The 18,564-nt window shown below is 50.0% G+C and overlaps 2 protein-coding genes across 3 annotated transcripts in view; one reads left to right on the top strand and one right to left on the bottom strand.

Annotated features, from left to right (window-relative positions):
• Nucleotides 1-14,210, bottom strand: part of PPP1R16A (protein phosphatase 1 regulatory subunit 16A) — a 40,196-nt gene extending 25,986 nt beyond the window's left edge. The window contains exons 1-2 of one of the 2 annotated variants that reach the window (XM_047841719.1): nt 14,078-14,187; nt 10,856-10,948 (exon numbers count right to left, since the gene is read on the bottom strand). The gene's annotated coding sequence lies outside the window, so the exon portion shown is untranslated. Of the gene's footprint in view, nt 1-10,855; nt 10,949-14,077 lie in introns of both variants that reach the window. The other variant, XM_047841720.1, reaches the window with a different exon arrangement.
• A 2,672-nt stretch (nt 14,211-16,882) lies between these two features.
• On the top strand, nt 16,883-18,465 carry FOXH1 (forkhead box H1). The gene is made up of 3 exons (XM_047841655.1): nt 16,883-17,071; nt 17,430-17,534; nt 17,623-18,465. The coding sequence occupies exons 1-3, from the start codon at nt 16,898-16,900 to the stop codon at nt 18,463-18,465; spliced, it is 1,122 nt and encodes a 373-aa protein (XP_047697611.1). The 5' UTR covers nt 16,883-16,897.
• Nucleotides 18,466-18,564: the final 99 nt, after the last annotated feature.

The following is an 18,564-nucleotide window of genomic DNA, read 5'->3' as shown; positions in this document are numbered from 1 at the left end:
CAAACAGGCTAAAGTGGTCTTTCTCCTTTAGTTAAAAGGACCAGGGTGCAACGATGTCAGCCCCAGATTTAATCTGGCAGACCACATCAGTCACATGCTAGATGAGTCACATAAAAGAAAGACCAATAAAATTCTTAATTTTCAACTCTGGGAAAGAAGCTCCCGGAACAAACCAAACCCCTCAAGTCTCTGTTGTCACCGCAGAGTGCCAGGACACCGGCAGAGCACTCCAGGTGCCCTCAGCCCTCTCGCCAGCCTTTGCAAAGTCCTCATTCCCCATGGTGGGGCTCCGAGGGACTACAAGGCTCTTCACAGCCCTCCCTCTTGTGATCAGCTTGGAGAAACCACTCCATAGATCAGGAATGAATGTTTCTGTCCTAACGGACAGCACAGCTACAGTCCTGGTGCCCGGCTACCTGCCTCGAGGTACACAAACAGCTCAGTCAGTGGGGGTCTCTAATAAACTTCTAATAAACCTGTCTCTGAGCCCACTCTCTGTCTAGGCCTCTGAGAGACACCTACCCTTTTCTCCTTAGTTCTTCCAACCTATTCAGTTATTGGATTGAGGTCTTAGAAAAGTATCATGCCAGAATTTTTTTCTCACAAAGGCGGGAAATAATTCTAGGATTTTACAACAGTAATCAAAATAGCCAACCAGGGCAGGTAAATCACGCTTTGCTGTCTTTTATTTTCTGTTTCTGACTCTCACTGCCACCCTGTTTATGGGCAAAATCCTCAACTGATATTTGCAGAATCCACAAGGCACCTCCCCTCAAGATTCCAATGGATCCCTCGAGGGGTGTCTGGGGGGCTTGGGTCATGATCTCACGGCTTGTGAGCTCGAGCCCCGCGTGGGGTTCTGTGCTGACAGCTCAGAGCCTGGAGCCTGCTTCACATTCTGTGTCTCCCTCTCTCTTTGCCCCTCTTGCACTCCTGCATTTTCTCTCTCTCTCAAAAATAAATAAATAAATAAATAAATAAACAAACAAACAAACGTTAAAAAAAAAAATAGGTCACCTCAAACCCTCTCCCCAGAATTAATACCTATAGGTAAGCCCTGGAAGGCATCAAGCCCATAACAGGTTAGGAGGCTTAGGGCCCCATCATCCCCTGCACTAGTCCCTGTAATACCATTTTACCTGTAAGAAAACCCAATGGCCACAGAAGGGAAGTTTGTCCAGAACCTCCCAGCAATAAATAACACTGTTATCCCTCAACACCCTCTTGTTCCTAACCCACATGTGCTAACGTCCATTCCCAATGAAAGCAAATTTTTCACTGTAATTGACCCAAGAGTACATTTAGTTTTCCAGCTGATAAGGATAGCCAGCCAGAATCTGTATGTATCCCTTCACCTCGGAAGGACAGGAATCCGCCTGGACAGTAATGCCCTAGGCCTCCAGAGACTTCTTCTTACTTTTCACAAACCTTAAAAGCCAATTTGGATGACAGCAAGTTTTATGCAGGCTCTACTTTGTCACAATATGTAGATGATTTGCTTCTCTGCTCCCCTCCTCCTGCCACTTCACAGGAGACAGCATCCACATGTTAAAACTTTTGGCCTTAAAGAGACAGGAAGTGGGAATGCAAGCTGGTGCAGCCATTTAGGAAAACAGTCTGGAGGTTCCTCAAAAAACCAAAAATAGAACTACCCTACAACCCAGGAATTGCACTACTAGGCATTTACCCACGGGATGCAGGTGTGCTGTTTCGAAGGGACACATGCACCCCCATGTTTATAGCAGCACTATCGCCAAGAGGCAAAGTATGGAAAGAGCCCAAATGTCCATCAATTAGTGCTAACTAATTTGGATGTAAATTATTTTAAAAAATAAATAAGTAAAATAAAATAATGTTGTTCAATCTCCAAATTAAAACAAAAAGAGAGAGAGAGAGAGAGAGAGAGAGAGACAGTCTCCCTGAACCCCACAAAAAACCTTCAATTTGCTCAAACTCAGGTTCAAAACTTTGGGCATCTGATCTTGAAGCAAAGACTACATTTGGACCCAGACAAAACCCCTCATGACTGCTTAATGCTGACAGATCACCTTCTGACCCCCATGACAATTTGCAGGAAACTCCTTTAGCCAATGCAGATGTTTCATAGTCTACTAATGGTTCTTAAAGGATGAAAATGGGACTGGCTGGCTCAGTCAGTGGACCATGTGACTCTTGATCTTAAGGTCATAGGTTCAAGCCCCACATTGGGTGTAGAGATTATTTTAAACATTTTTTAAAAATCTTAAAAAAAAAAAAAAGAACGGGGCGTCGGTGGCTCAGTCGGTTGAGCATCTGACTTTGGCTCAGGTCATGATATTGCAGTCTGGTCTGTGGGTTCGAGCCCCACAAGGGGCTCCGTGCTGACAGCTCAGAGTCTGGAGCCTGCTTCAGATTCTGAGTCTCCCTCTCTCTCTGCCCCTCCCCTGCTCGTGCTCTGTCTCTTTCTGTCTTTGTCTCTCTCTCTCTCTCTCTCTCTCTCAAAAATTAATAAACATTTTTTTAAATGTTAAAACGATAAAGGATGAAAATGGTAAATATGGTGCTGGGTATACTATTGCACCCTCTTGAAGTCACTGAGACGGCACCTTGACCTCCGGCCACTCCAACACGATAGCCTGAGCTCTGCAGCTTACTCTAGCTTGTATCTTCATCCATGACAAAACCAGAAACATTTTCCATAGAAAAAATGCTGCTTTCAAGGAAACCAATGGCCAAAACCTTTGTCATGGTCCAAAAGGATGTTCTCCCAAATGATGATTTGGAAAAGTTGATAAGAGATATCCAAGAATTGGCCCCAGAGATGAAAAACAGTATTGGAAATCTAGTAATTACCGGCTCAACAAGAAGAGAACTCTGGTTTGAACCAAATAACAATCCAGCCTTCCCAGAAATTCTAAAGTTCGCACTACCTCCCTCCATACATGCATTAAATCATGGTCTACTGACAGAATGGTAGCATTCATGAACCACTATATGTGGAGAAATAGAAGAAAGGGTGCCCATAGCGTCTACCTTGCCTTCCCACCAATCCAAAGTATAATCCAGGGAAATCTGTTCACACAAGTGGATTTCACACAGCTTTCCCATCGCACAGGTATAAATATATATGTTTTAGTCATAGTTTGTATGGTTTCTCACTGGACCAAAGCTTTCTTTTCTAGACGGGCCAATGCTTCTTCTGTGGCTAAAATTCTATTAGAAAAGAGAGCGCCTGGGTGGCTCAGTCGGTTAAGCGTCTGACTTCAGCTCAGGTCATGATCTCAAGGTTCATGGGTTCTAGCCCCGTGTCAGGCTCTGTGCTGACAGCTCAGAGCCTGGAGCCTGCTTCAGATTCTGTGCCTCCCTCTCTCTCTGTTCCTCCCCTGCTCATGCTCTGTCTCTCTCAACAATAAATAAACATTAAAAAAAAAATTACATTCTATTAGAAAAGATTATCCCTACCCAGGGATCTCCTCTTGAACTTTGCAGTCATCAGGGAACTCATTTCACTGGCCAGTTCAACAACACATTCAGTTTGTACCCCACCTTCAATCCTCAGAGTTGGGTGGGTGTACTAACTTTGGCATTGAAACTCAACTAGCACAGTTGGTAGGGACCCGCCAAGTACCTTGGCTAAAAGCATTGCCATTAGTCCTTCTAAACCTCAGATTCACTCCCTTGGAAACTCACAAGTTTTTAGCCTTTGAGGTAGTCATAAGACATCCAGTGCACTTGGCTTCTCCCTCCTTTGACTGACAGTTGAAAAAAGAAGATGTATTTCAATATTGTAAAGCTATAATTGCTTCTAATAAAAGCAACCATGCTTTGGGGAGCCTGGCTGGCTCAGTTGGTAGAGCATGTGACTCTTGATCTCGGGGTTAGGAGTTTGAGCCCCACACTGGGTGTAGAAATTACTTAAACAAAAATGAATAAAATCTTTAAAAAAAAAAAAAAAAAGAAGTAACCATGCTTTGATAATCTCTTCACCGTGCATTCCCAGGAGACAATGACCTGGAGCATCACACCTTGTAACCTGAACATTTTAGACTCTAACTTCTCTGAAAAGGCCCTTATCAGGTCCTGTAACCACCCTTTGTTCACCAAAGTCTTCGGAAGAGACTCTTGGATTCACGTGATACATCTAAAGAAAGCACCAGAGCCTGCCTAGCCCTGCACATCTGGTCACCTGGAATAAAGACCCCCCCAAACTGAGGCAGACGGCATCTGAAGAGACAGCTTTCCTAAGACGTCCAGACTAGGCCTCTGTACCTTTTTCTCACTGTTGTTTCTTACCTCTTTTTCATGGAAAGACAATGCCCTTGTCTGCATTTCCCAAGCCCTTGGGAAAGGGGGAAACTTCTAAGATTATGGCCCTTCAGAAACAACCTCATCGTGATCCCATGAGAAATTAATTTTTCACTTGCTTTTTCTGAAGGGCTAGAAGGTTCAGAATTCACAAAAGTCTTCTTTCAACTGAAATATTAACTGACTTTGGGTTCTTATTCAAACTCACGTCTCTGAATTTGCAACCCTATAGGCTATACTATCTGATCTGTAACACGTTTGGTTCCAAACAATTCTTTTGAGATAACAATTCTGTTTTAAACCATCTTTGAAGTTTTGCTGTTTTGCACAAAATTCATCAGCTATCGCTTCATGTTTATACCGTCACTGCACCTTCTCAAATGCACCTGGTTAGTTCCTCAGTGTGCTCCTCTGCCTTCATGAAGGTCTAGGTGGAGACCTCCAGGGGTATCTGGGGGTCTCAGTCGGTTAAGCGTCAGACTCTTGATTTCGGCTCAGGTCACAATCTCACAGTTCGTGGGATTGAGCTCTGTGTTGCGGATGTGCACGCGCACTTAGTCTCTCTCAAAATAAACACTAAAAAAAAGCGGGGGGTGGGGTCACCTGGGTGGCTCAGTCAGTTAAGCATCCGACTTCGGCTCAGGTCATGATCTTGCGGTTTGGGAATTCGAGCCCCGCATTGGGCTCTGTGCTGACAGCTCAGAGCCTGAAGCCTGGTTCAGATTGTGTCTCCCTCTCTCTCTCTCTGCCCATCCCCCACTCTCACTCTGTCTCTCTCTCTTTCTCTCAAAAATAAATAAACATTTTTGGCACAAAAACAGACACTCAGATCAATGGAACAGAATAGAGAACCCAGAAATGGACTCACAAACGTATGGCCAACTGATCTTTGACAAAGCAGGAAAGAATAGCCAATGGAATAAGGACAGTCTCTTCAGCAAGTGGTGCTGGGAAAACTGGACAGCAACATGCAGAAGAATGAACCTGGACCACTTTCTTACACCAGACACAAAAATAAACTCAAAATGGATGAAAGGCCTAAATGTAAAAATCCTCAAGGAGAAAGCAGGCAAAAACTTCTTTGATTTTGGCCACAGGAACTTCTTACTCAACACGTCTCTGGAAGCAAGGGAAACAGAAGCAAAAATGAACTATTGGGACCTCATCAAAATAAAAAGCTTCTGCACAGCAAAGGAAATAATCAGCAAAACTAAAAGGCAACCGACACAATGGGAGAAGATATTTGCAAACGACATATCAGATAAACGGTTAGTATCCAAAATCTAGAAAGAACTTGTCAAACTCAGCACCCAAAAAACAATCCAGTGAAGAAATGGGCAAAAGACATGAATAGACACTTCTCCAAGGAAGACATCCAGATGGCCAACCGACACATGAAAAAATGCTTATCATCACTCATCATCAGGAAAATACAAATCAAAACCACAATGAGATGATACCACCTCACACCTGTCAGAATGGCTAACATTAACAACTCAGGCAACAACAGATGTTGGCAAGGATGCGAGGATGTGGAGAAAGAGGATCTCTTTTGCATGGTGGCAATGCAAGCTGGTGCAGCCAACTCTGGAAAAACAGTCTGGAGGTTCCTCAAAAAATTAAAAATAGAACTACCCTATGACCCAGCAATTGCACTACTAGGTATTTACCCAAGGGATACAGGTATGCTGTTTTGAAGGGACACATGCACCCCAATGTTTAGAGCAGTGCTATCACCAATAGCCAAAGTATGGAAAGAGCCCAAATGTCCATTGATGGATGAATGGATAAAGAAGATGTGGGGGCGCCTGGGTGGCTCAGTCTGTTGGGCGTCCAACTTCGGCTCAGGTCATGATCTCGCGGTTCATGAGTTCAAGCCCCCACTTCGGGCTCCATGCTCACAGCTTGGAGCCTGGAGCCTGTTTTAGATTCTGTGTCTCCCTCTCTCTCTACTCCTCCCCTGCTTGCACTCTATCTCTCTCTCAAAAATAAATAAACATTAAAAAAAAAAAACTCAAATAAATATGGGGGTGCCTGGGTGGCTCAGTTGGGTAAGGCTCAGGTCATGAGCTCACGGTTCATGAGTTTGAGCCCCACATCAGGCTCCGTGCTGATGGTGTGAAGCCCGCTTGGGATTCTCTCTCTCTCCCTGTCTCTCTGCTCCTCCTCTGCTCTAACTTTCTCTCAAAATAAATAAATAAACTTAAACAAATTTTTTAATAAAAAAAAATATATGGAAGACAGATGGGAAGTACCTTTGAGTTCTCTGTCCTAACCTTCTTTGTTACTCAAATGTGGCCTTAAGTGAAATGCTGTGCAGTTTCCTTCTCACACAGGACATGACGATCAGGAAAAGTCTTCCCTGGTACTAAGGGGCAAAACCAGCAAATGTGGAGAACCTGCCTCTTGATTAGTGACGCCCGCAAAGAGAGATTTTAATCAAAAGGGGATGTGAGGATCAGTAATGAGAAGGCAGTTGGGAGGCCAGCAGGGGGAGCCCTCGCTGACCCCGCCCCACTGCTCATCAATTGCACATCTCTTAGGAGGAGACAAACCGTGCCCAGCCTTACTGCTTTACTACCCTAGCAAGAAGATTTCATTCGCCTGCAGCAACAACCCAGCCAATGATAAGCCAGTATACTTACAACCCCCAGTTTACTCCAACCCCCCTCTCCTCTATAAGACGGCGGTCCTCTGCTTTGCTCTATTCCTCCCCTTCCTTGTGTACACTTGCTTGTGGCTTGCTTGTCCCAGATTGCAATTCTCTGCTATACACAAATAAACACAAATTTTTGCTGGAAAAATAAATGCATTTTTACTTTTATGGTTAACAACTGAGAACTAAATAAATGTAGAAATATACTATTTTCTATATTGTTAAAATATCAATTCTCCCCAAAATAGATCTAAAGCTTCAATACAATCCCAATCAAAATCTCAGAGAGCCATTTGGAAAAACTGACAAGCTAATTCTAAAATGTATATAGAACTGCTTAATATCTTGAAGAGCCAAAATGACTTGAAAAAGAGAAGAAGCTGGGCGCCCAGGTGGCTCAGTTGGTTGAGCATCTGACTCTTGATCTCAGCTCAGGTCATGATCCCAGGGTCGTGGGATTGAGCCCCACATCAAGCTCTGCACTGAGCATGGAGCCTGCTTAAGATTCTCTCTCTCTCTCTCTCTCTCTCTCTCTCTCTCTCCCCCTCTGCCCCTCTTCCCCATTCATGCTCGCTCACTCTCTCTCTCTCTCTCAAATAAAAAAGAGAGAAGACAAATTGGACAACTTACACTACTTGATCTCAAGAATTATTATAAAGCTCTAATAATCATGTCTGTGGGATATTAGCATAGGATCAATGAACAACACAGAAAATTCCTGAAAATACACCCACGAATAAACCGTCAGTTGATTTTTTTTTAATATTTATTTATTTTGAGAGACAGCAAGCGAGCGAGAGAGCAGGGGAGGGTCAGACAGAGAGAGAGAGACAAAGAGCGAGAGAATCCTAAGTGGGCTCTTTGCTGTCAGCACCCAGCCCGAGGTGGGGCTCGATCTCACAACCATGAGATCATGACCTGAGCTGAAATCAAGAACCGATGGTCAACTTAGCCACCCAGGTGCCCCTCAATTGATTTTTTTTAATTAATTTTACTTTATTTTTTTAATTTACATCCAAATTAGTTAGCATATAGTGCAACAATGACTTCAGGAGTAGATTCCTTAATGCCCCTCCCCCATTTAGCCCATCCCCCCTCCCACAACCCCTCCAGTAACCCTCTGTTCTCCATATTTAAGAGTCTCTTATGCTTTGTCCCTATCCCTGTTTTTATATTATTTTTATTCCCTTCACTTATGTTCATCTGTTTTGTCTCTTAAAGTCTTCATGAGTGAAATCATATGATATTTGTCTTTCTCTAATTTCGCTTAGCATAATACCCTCCCGTTCCATCCACGCAGTTGCAAATGGCAAGATTTCATTCTTTTTGATTGCCGAGTGATGCTCCATTGTATATATAAACCACATCATCTTTATCCATTCATCCATTGATGGACATTTGGGCTCTTTCCATACTTTGCCTCTTGTCGATAGTGCTGCTATAAACATGGGGGTGCATGTGTCCCTTCGAAACAGCACACCTGCATCCCGTGGGTAAATGCCTAGTAGTGCAATTGCTGGGTCGTGGGGTAGTTCTATTTTTAGTTTTTTGAGGAACCTCCATACTGTTTTCCAAAGTGGCTGCACCAGCTTGCATTCCCATCTCAATTGATTTTTAACAAAGATCTTAAGGTAACACAATGGGGAGAGGATGGTCTTCAAAACATGGTGCTAGAATGACAGCACATACATGTGGAAAACTACGACCCTTTACCTCTACTCACACCATAAAGGAAAAAACACTGACAAACCGGACTTCATCAAAATTAAAAGTGTCCCCTTCTTAAGATACTGGTAAGAAAATTAAAAGGCAAGCCATAGACTGTGGGAACAAATTTGCAACATATATATATACATATATATATATATATATATGTATGTATATATATATATGTATATATATATGTACATATATATGTACATATATAGGTATATATATGGCAAAGAACTCACATCCTGAATATATAAAGAATTCTTAAAACTTGATAAGATAAACAATCCATATTGTAAGGGCAAAAGATTTGAACAGACACTTCACAAAAGAAGATATACAAATGGCCAGTAAAACACATTTGAAAAGATACTCAACACCATGGTCATTGGGGAAATGTAAATTAAAGTTTCAATGAGCTACCGTCTCACATCCACGAAAATGGCTAAACTTTAAAAGGATGGCAACACTGAATTGAGAACAAGGAGCAACTGGGAACATAAAATGATAGCAAACGTTTTGGCAAATAATTTGGCACTCTTATGTAGTTACTTATTACACTCCGACCCATCGTTTCTATCATTTCAGCAAGAGAAATAAACATACATCCACATATAGACTTGTATACATGAATATTCACAGCAGCTTTATTCACAATAGCCCCAAACTGGAGAGAAACGAAATGCTCATCGACAGACGTACCTATAGCTCAAATAACGGTGTATCTATTCGGTGGAACCGCGCAGCAAAGAGTGACCTACTGATACCTGTACCACCTCGATTTCCAAACTTTATGCCTGGTGAAGGAAGTCAAACACAAAGTGTTCACTCCACGGCATTCCATTTACGTGAATTCTAAAAAAGGGACACTGAAGCTACAGAAACAGCAGATCAGTAGTCGCCTGGGGCCCAGTGGAGGGAGGACTGGCCACAGAGGAATGAGGGAACTTTTGAGGGTGGGAGAATGTTGTACATCTGGACTATGGTGGATTTACAAAGATGTGTACATCTACCAAAACCCAGCAGACCACACTTAAAACAGATGTTTTATTATATGTAAGTTACACCTCAATAAAGTTTGATGTGAAAAAAAGTACCCATTCCCAAAGTTTTCTCCTGGCCTCTACACCCTTATGTGGTCTGGCCCCTGCTGGCCTCGCCATCTCCTCGCACGCCTCCCTCTCCACCTTCCACTCTATACCTGCTTCCTGCTTCCTGCTTTCTGCTTTCTATACCTCGGAAACCTCCAGCTCCAGAGACCACAGTGGCTGGGAGCTGAGTTCAGGGACCAGACTCAAACTCTGGGTTTGAAGCAGTGGGAAGCTGAGGAGACCGGTCAAGTTTCTTGACCTCTTTTCCTCAGTTTTCTTATCCATAAACGGAATGGTAATAGTCCTTTCTTCACAATGTCCTGAGGAGGATTCAGTGAGTTGACGCAGCATTTTCGGTGTCTAGCACAGGGCTGGCATACTACTTCCTGCCATCTGGTTTTATACGGCCCATGAGCTAAGACTTACTTTTACATTTTTTAATAACTGGGAAAAAAGTATTTTTGACACATGAAAATGATATGAAACTCAAATTTCAACATCGACGAATAAGGTTTTGTCGAAAGAGAACACTCGCATTTGTACTGTCTGTGGCTCCCTTCCCACAAAGTCGCAGACTTAGAAGCTGCATCGGAGACCACATGCCTGCAAAGCCTGAAGTATTTACTATCCAGCTTTTCACAGAAAAAAACCACCACCACCCTGCCAACCTCTGGTCTAGCATGTGTCCATCTTCAGCGTCAGTCCCACTTTGCATTAGCCGTTCCTTGTATCTGGAAGGGTCTTCCACCAGATCTTAGGGTAGCTCACTCCCTTTCTGTAACTCAGACTGCAACTGAAACGTTACCTCCTTAGAGGTCTTCTGTGGTTACCTTGTCACTCTCCTGTCTTTTCACTCTGTTCTAACGTTTGACATGTCCTTCCCCCCCATGTTCTTGGAACTGAACCTCATGCCTGACTCTCAGGAAGTGCTCAGCAACTGGGTTCCTGGCACTTCCTGACCGAAGGTAACCCAGGAGACTCTGAGCCTGTGGGGGAGCTGGTGTGATGGAAGAGACCATCACTCAGCGGCGCATATGGGTGTGTCAGAGGTTCATCAGCCATGGCAAGGCTCTGCCCCCGGCCCTGATGCACAAGGAGGGACGTTGAAACCTACCTGTACAATGGGAGGGCTCTGCAGGAGACTGAGCCTTCATCTGAGGCCTGGAGGCTCCCAGGGAGTCCCTTGCATCCACACCATCCTCCCTTCCTTCAAAACAGGAAGAGGTTCTGGGTAGGGGGGTGGGGGAGGTGAAGCTTACACAGCATATCACGCAAAGTCAACAAAACCATAATGGTCATATCAAAGAAAGGCCCAGGCCTCAGGGAATCCTGGGACGGCAAGTTGGGGCTGAGCGTGGAGAAGACACAGGCCTCTTCAAGCCACTCTGCACTCAGTGCAACCACCTCCACTCTGCAGCCCAGCCCCCTTCTATCTGCAGGGACCTTGAAGTCGTCAGTTACTCCTCTGCCCAAGTCCAAATGCTTCTGGACCTCCACGGACCTCCCTATTCAAGCCAACTCCCATCCCTCCACCTCCCCCACACTCTCCTCTCCTTCACACTGAAACTTCCTTGAAGACTTGTCTGCGGGCCTTATCTCCATGACCCCACCTCCCACGTGCTCTCCGCCAGCACCAATGTGCTTTGTTTGTCACAGCTGCCAAGGAAGGACACAGCCCAGAATCCAACATCCCCCATCGGACCTTTTTATACCTGCCCTAACAGGGTGCCTGCTCCATGGGACCCTCTCCTCTGGGCATCTGGAGAGCCGGACATTCCTGTATCTCTCTGTCCTTCTTTCTCAGCTGCTCTGTTGATGAGAACTTGCCCAAGGTCACAGAGCTTAGAAGGGGTGGGGGAAGGTTTGTTCTCTCCCTTCCACCACCACACAAGAGTTAAGTATGATGGCGGCATAACACACACATGGAAAAGTGCTCAGGGGTCAACCGAAGGGGCACAGGATGGGAACTAGTCTGCACAGACAGGTGAGTGTTATTCAGAAGCCCACGAGGAAGTTTCAAGAAGCAAAGTACAAGAATCAGATTTGCATTTCAGATCAATCACTCTAAGATGAGAAGAAGGGGGGCAAGGGGCTACAACAGAGCCAAGACCAGTGAGGGGCAACTGCTATAATCCCAGAGACAGGCTATGTGGTGGAAGGGATGGACAGGAAGAGCCAGAATCAAGAATATCTAGGAAGAAGTTCTGAGAGAGCCTGGAGGTGAGGGAAGAGCCTCCGAGATGTCTTACTTTGGCTAACGAGTGAACCGTGGCACAGGCACCAGGGTGGGGTGCTACAGACAGCAAGGTGGAGTCACTCAGGTCCAGCGGGGGCCTGTGTCAAGCAGCGACACAGGCAGTGAAGGACACCGCCGCTACGAGATCTCAGCCAGACCATCATCAGCGGACACCCCGGAACTGACCACAAGCAGAAGCAGAGGAGGTCTGCTGGGGCCCCGGGACCAACTAAACCCCCTTAAAAGGGGCAGACTTTTGCAGCAAACCGTCAGACTCTTCAGACACGACCCCTCTATGTGTGACCACCTCAAAAGGGCAGCTGCGGCCGAGGCCTCTGCCCGGCCGGTCTCCGAACAGCCCCGAGACCCTTCAGGGCTTGAACGTGATGAGCAGTGAGTGCCGAGAGCTGGCTCGGACGGGACCGAGGCTTCCTCTCCACTGTGCGCCCGCAGACTGACTTGGCGTTTGACCCCCTTCCGTTGCCTTGTCTGTCGTGTGGCCTGTCTCGTGTTCTGCTCCGGGTGCCGTGGAAGAAGCCAAGTTAATCACGTGGCGAAATGTCCCTGAGTTTGGAACCCAGAACCTGCTCTATGATGGCGTCAGCCTTGTTGGGTGACTGAATAAAGCCGTCACTGTGGAAAGACACAACCTGTGTGTGCGCCTTCACAGCGTGCTCATGACAGGGCTCTCAGGGAGAGTGGGGACACATCAATGTTACCACTGCCGCCAAAATCCACCCAGCCAAATGCGTCCTTGTATTTGGTGTGCTATAGGCTGAAGTTCCCAAACACACACAGTGGAGACAGGCTGTCGGAAGAGACCAAGCACTCAAACCCCTAGAACACAGATCCCAGTGTAGAGCCTAGAGGCACAGCGGCCCTCTTCCTAGGTGCCTGGCAGGGAGAGCAAAGTCCAGGCACACCCCGAGCAGGTGAGGGATGAGGCCATGACCGACCAGCGGAGCCAGGGGAGGAGGCTCCAGCCAACAGGGAGGAAATCCAGCCCCTGCACAGGAAGGGAAGGGAGGAAGCACTTTCTAAAGCTTCCCCATCCCAGCTCTGAGCAAGAGCTTGGGGAGCAGAGAAAGGGGGACACAGCCTCACAATGAGGAGCCCAGAGGTAGCCTTTGTGCAAGCTCCTTCCAGCCCCTTCCGTAACTTGGCCCGAGAGCTCCAGGCAGGGGCTCCCCTCGGTGCCCCTGAAGCGCACTAGGCAGCACAGCCAGGAGCACACAAGCCTCTTCAGCATTTCTGGGATTCAGGGAAACACATCAATCCTGCCCAGGGAGGACACCCACGGAGGGCTCATTGCTCGGCCAAGACAGGGACTGACAAGGGCAGCACGGTGCTCCCACAGCCACCTCCCCCCTCAAGTTAAAGCTCCAGGAAAAGTAAGGCCGGAGCTTTGAGGAGGGCCAGCCCTTCTCAGGCTTCCCTGAGCCTGGCATGGCTCCATGCACGCCTCCCCTCTCTGCACCCATGGAAATTAATCCCACGGTTGCCTCAGCCTCTGCTCCAGGACCCAGAGGAGCCCAAACCAGTCACGGATACTCCGCCACGGGCCTGGAGCACACGGCACGGCAGAGCTTCTCACTCTGACCCCAGTCTGTGAGGAGGAGCCCAGGATCCCCACGAGTGAGGTCACCCGAAGCCCTGAGCGGCTCCAGTTTCTCCTCTGGCCGAACTCCAAAGCCCACACAAAGCCCGGGCGTGTCACTGCCGCCGGCCTTCATTTCCTGGCTGCAAATGGAGATAAGTCTGGCGCTGCCCACCTGGCCAACAGGTTGCAAAAATGAAAACAACTCCACAGACAAAACGTGAAATGCCCTACCGGCGGCCTTCACAGGCGGCCACTTCCAGAAGCCGGTCCTGACCCCTTGGCGCCCTCGGCATCCGACTGGAGCCTGGACAGACTTGTGCCCTGGGCCTGGCATCTCCGTGTGCCGGCCAGACACAGCGCCCTGCCTTCGGTACCTCTCACCTTGCTCTACCGCGCTCGTCTCCCCTCTGCCCGCTCAGCTCTGCCCCCCTCCCCCCGCCCCTCTCTCCCCCGGGCCGGGTCCCCTCTACCGCCGCAGGCCCCGGAAGTGCGCGCCTCACCTTCCGCCTCGCGCAGCCCGCCGCAGCGTAGACGATCAGATCCCGGCGACCGGTCAGTCGGCCCCGCGTTCCTCTGGGCGCCGCGGGGGCGGGCCCCGCGCCCGGCTCTCGCCATGGCAACGCTACACTTCCGGGCCGCACCGCCCAGAGCCGGAAGCCGCGGCGCCCCCTGGGAGCCAGGAGGCGTGGCCGAGCTGCCAGGGGGCGGGGATTGCCCTTGGAGGTTGGCGGTCCGCGGTGTTGTGTGAACCTCTAGCGGGGGCATCCTCGGCGCGGATAGGGTGGAAAGGGCAAGCACTCAGAAGGCTCTCGGGAGGCGGTCATCTATTTATGCTGAGCTTTTAAGGAAAAGTCGGGGTCCACCCGACAAAGCAGAGTCATCAGGAACAGAGGGGGAAGCATGCCTATAGGTGGAAGGACCCGGTGCATTGGAGCAACGGGAAGGTGGTGGTTTGGGAGAGCGGAGGAGAATGGTCAGATATGAGTAGTGCGGACACAAGGAGCCTTGAACGTCAAAGCAAGCAAAGGAGGACCCGTAAGGGAGGGAGGGGTGACTTAAGACTTGTAGGAGAGTTGGGGCGCCTGGGTGGCGCAGTCGGTTAAGCGCCCGACTTCAGCCAGGTCACGATCTCGCGGTCCGTGAGTTCGAGCCCCGCGTCAGGCTCTGGGCTGATGGCTCAGAGCCTGGAGCCTGTTTCCGATTCTGTGTCTCCCTCTCTCTCTGTCCCTCCCCCATTCATGCTCTGTCTCTCTCTGTCCCAAAAATAAATAAAAAACGTTGAAAAAAAAAATTTTTTTTAAATAAAAAAAGACTTGTAGGAGAGAAAGACGTCTTTGCTGATGGAGTGAGGCTAGGAGGCCATAGATAGCAACAGCATGGTTAGACACAAGGACCCCCTCAACTAGAGCTCTGGGAACTTAAAAGAGGTGACATCGGAGTTCAAGGGAATCCATGTGACATCTGAAGGGAGAGTCTGAGAATGAGGGGAGTGTGTGGAACTTCACATTACATCATCCTTTTCAGCCCCAAACTTCCTCCTCCAGTGCACCTCTACCACTCATGCCTTCCCTCAGCACCTTCCATCAGTTGGGTACCTACTGCAGATTTTCAACCATTTAAGAGTATAATGTGGGTGGGGGAACTGCCCAAGAAAAGCTGAATTCTTGAAGTAGTGATATACTTCATATCATAGTGATAACAGCATCAGCCACCACTGCTAGTGTCCTGGGCCTGATACCCCCTTGGGCAAACTTGCTGGTAAGGAGCAGGGCTGGGCCTTGGGGCATGGTACAGAGCATAGGTCTTGACGGACTCAAAGGCCTTAACAGATCAGATAGCCAGAGAGAAGGTGAAGGGACAGAATAGGGTGTGGGAGGGGCACCTGTCTGGCTCAGTCAGTAGAGCATGTGACTCTTGATCTCAGGGTCATGAGTTCAAGCCCCATGTTGGGCGTGGAGCCAACTTAAAAAGTAAGAAGAGAAGAATAGGGTCTGGGAGTTAAGAGGACCAGTCAGTATCAGGGCACCTGCCAGAGGCATTTTTCTGGAACCGCACTTCTAGGGAAGGTCCTGTGCCTGCTAAAACCCTCAGAGGCTCTAGCCAAGGCCCAAGCAGCGAGTGCTGACCCCTCAGACCTCCCCAGCCTGAGCCTCCACTCTCCTACCTAGAGTGCCCCATCTCCACTCAGGCCAGCCTCCACCTGCCTGGGGAACATCTTCTATCTAGACTAAGCTTCATGGCCCTGTGACTGTCTGAGAATCCCTTCCTGTGTACTCATGCAATGCACCTGCACTCACTCCTGTCCAGAGTGAAGCCAGATGGTCCTTGCACACTCCCCTGGGCAGGAACTATGACCTATGAAGCTCTATCCTCAAGTTCTGGCACCAAGAGGTGTCCAGTAAACCCCTAAAACCCTCCAGCTAGACTTCTTCCCCCCCCCCCCCACCCCGCGCACACACACACCCAGGAGCACTGCCCAAGTGCCCCCAGAAGAACAAGAGGCATCGTCCTGGTAGCAACCTTAAGAGGATTGGACCCAGAGGACCAAAAGAGGAGGAGAGAGGCAAGCCTACCTCCAAGAAGTCCTCTGGAGCCAGGCAGGTCCAGCTCACCCAGGGCCAGAGGGGTGCACAGTTAATAATGAGAGCTGTTCAGCTCCCACTGTTAACAGGCACCACGGAGGTGAGGAAAGCGGCCTCCAAGACCTTGGGAATCTGCCGGGGCCCTGCAGCAACCCCTGGGAAAATTTCTTGAATCCACTACCTCCCTATTTTGTTCTGAGGTTTCCTCCAGGAAGCCCTCCCAGACCACCATCTAGGCCCTGGAAGCTGCTCAGCCTTGAACTCCCAGCAGGCCCCACCTATTCTTGGCAAGTCAGTTTTGAGTAAATCAACTCCCTCATCTATTAAATGGGAGCCTGAGGGCCAACCCAGACAGACAGGATAAAGTAACTATGGGTCACTGGCCCCTTCCAAAGGCTTTTCCTCCCAGCTTGTAGGGGGTGCTTAAGGCAGCCCAGGGGTGAGGAATGAGGCCCTGGGTGGCTGCCTGCAGCCCCCACTGGAATCTTCCCTGCCCCTCCCTTCCAGATTAACTGAAACCTGCTAATTGTGGCAGCCTTCTGCATGCTCCCCTCCCCCACCGACGATTCGTCCCTCCTTTTGCCTCCCCTCCCCTCCCCCTTCCATCCGAATGATAAAGGGTCTGGCCCGCCAGACCCGCGGGCCTCAGGCCCTCAGCCCTGCCTCACCCTACATAACCCCATTGCCTTGTGCCGTCCGCGGGGCCGGGCCCCTGCCCACGTTGGTTGCCTCCCCTGCATGGGGCCCTGCAGCAACCCACGCCTGGGGCTTCCTGGGTCGGAGTCGTCATCGCAGCCCCCCAAGAGGAGGAAGAAGAGATACCTGCGTCATGACAAGCCCCCCTACACCTACTTGGCCATGATTGCCTTGGTGATCCAGGCCGCACCCTCCCGCAGGCTGAAGCTGGCCCAGGTGAGAGGGACCCCCATTCTCCCTCACACTCGGTGATTGGACCTTTCTCCAGACCCGTCCCCCACCTATTCCTATGCTCAGGCTCTGGCCGCCGACCCCACCTTACCCTACCCAGCTAAGTCAGTGGGGCCAGTCCCGGCCTGGGCACCAGGGGGGAAGGAGTTGAGGTGCTCGGGCAGGACCCTTCCCTCGATCCTTTTCTCCCTCCCGCGCAGAGGTGTTCTGTTAATGGGGGGGCGGGGGGGGGGGGGCGGCGCGACGCTCCTAAGTCAGGCTGTGGGGGAGGGGCGGTGCTGCCCCACTTTGCGTCCCGGTTCAGGGCGCCGGCCCAGCCACCCACCCCCGGTCCGTGTTTCAGATCATCCGTCAGGTCCAGGCTGCATTCCCCTTCTTCAGGGACGACTACGAGGGCTGGAAGGATTCCATCCGCCACAACCTCTCCTCCAACCGATGCTTCCGCAAGGTGGGGTAGGGCGAGGGTCGGAGCCCGGGCGGAAATCCTGAGTATCTGGGGTCGGACGGCCCCACCCAAGCCTCCCCACCCCCTCCAGGTGCCTAAAGATCCTGCGAAACCCCAGGCCAAGGGCAACTTCTGGGCGGTCGACGTGAGCCTGATCCCGGCCGAGGCGCTGCGGCTGCAGAACACGGCCCTGTGCCGTCGCTGGCAGAGCAGGGGCGTGCGGGGAGCCTTCGCCAAGGACCTGGGCCCCTACGTGCTGCACGGCTGGCCCTACCGGCCGCCCAGTCCTCAGGCGCAGCCCAGTCCTCAGCCACCACCCAGTCCTCAGCAGCCGCCCAGTGAGGGCTTCAGCATAAAGTCTCTGCTAAGGGACCCCAGGGAGGGGGTGCCACAGAGCAGCCCGGGTCACACAGGATCTGGGCACAGTGGGGAGAAGGTGGTGCCTGCTCCACCCCTGCGCTCTGAGAGGCCTCTGTGGCCCCTCTGCCCCCTTCCCGGGTCCAAAAAAACAGATAGGGAGACTAATTCGCAGGGGGGAACCAGCAGGCCTTCACCCCTCTCCCCTGAGCACAGAGCCTGGCCCCTCCACTTACTGCAGGGTTCCCCAGATGCTGGGGGACTGTCTGGTGGGAGTCACAGGGCCTCACTTTGGGGGCAGCTGCCCACCTCCTACTTGCCCATCTACACCCCCAATGTGGTAATGCCCTTGGCTCCGCTACCACCCACATCTTGTCCCCAGTGCCCACCTTCTACTAGCCCAGCCTTCTGGGGGGTGGCCCCTGAAACCCATGCCCCCCCAGGGCTGCTCTGGGATCTAGATGCCCTCTTCCAGGGGGTGCCACCCAACAAGAGCATCTACGATGTGTGGGTTAGCCACTCCCAGGATCCAGCTGCTTCCAGCCCAGGCTGGCTACTCTCCTGGTACAGCCTGTGAGGCCCCCCGGGGCAGGGGCTGCTTCCCTCTCCTACCCCTTCCTGCCACCACTGGCTTGTTGGGGAACCAAGGCCAAGAGGACCTAGAGGTGTTCTGTGG

This window comes from Prionailurus viverrinus, chromosome F2 (assembly GCF_022837055.1).
Source record: "Prionailurus viverrinus isolate Anna chromosome F2, UM_Priviv_1.0, whole genome shotgun sequence".
In the NCBI taxonomy this organism is placed as follows: Eukaryota; Metazoa; Chordata; class Mammalia; order Carnivora; family Felidae; genus Prionailurus; species Prionailurus viverrinus.
This window is presented reverse-complemented; position numbering and strand designations above follow the sequence as displayed.

Coding starts and splice junctions, on each gene's coding strand:
- FOXH1 (XM_047841655.1), top strand. CDS start 16,898: ATGGGGCCCTGCAGCAACCCACGCCTGGGGCTTCCTGGGTCGGAGTCG. Junction 17,072..17,429: donor GCAGGCTGAAGCTGGCCCAG/GTGAGAGGGACC, acceptor TCCGTGTTTCAG/ATCATCCGTCAGGTCCAGGC. Junction 17,535..17,622: donor CCAACCGATGCTTCCGCAAG/GTGGGGTAGGGC, acceptor CACCCCCTCCAG/GTGCCTAAAGATCCTGCGAA.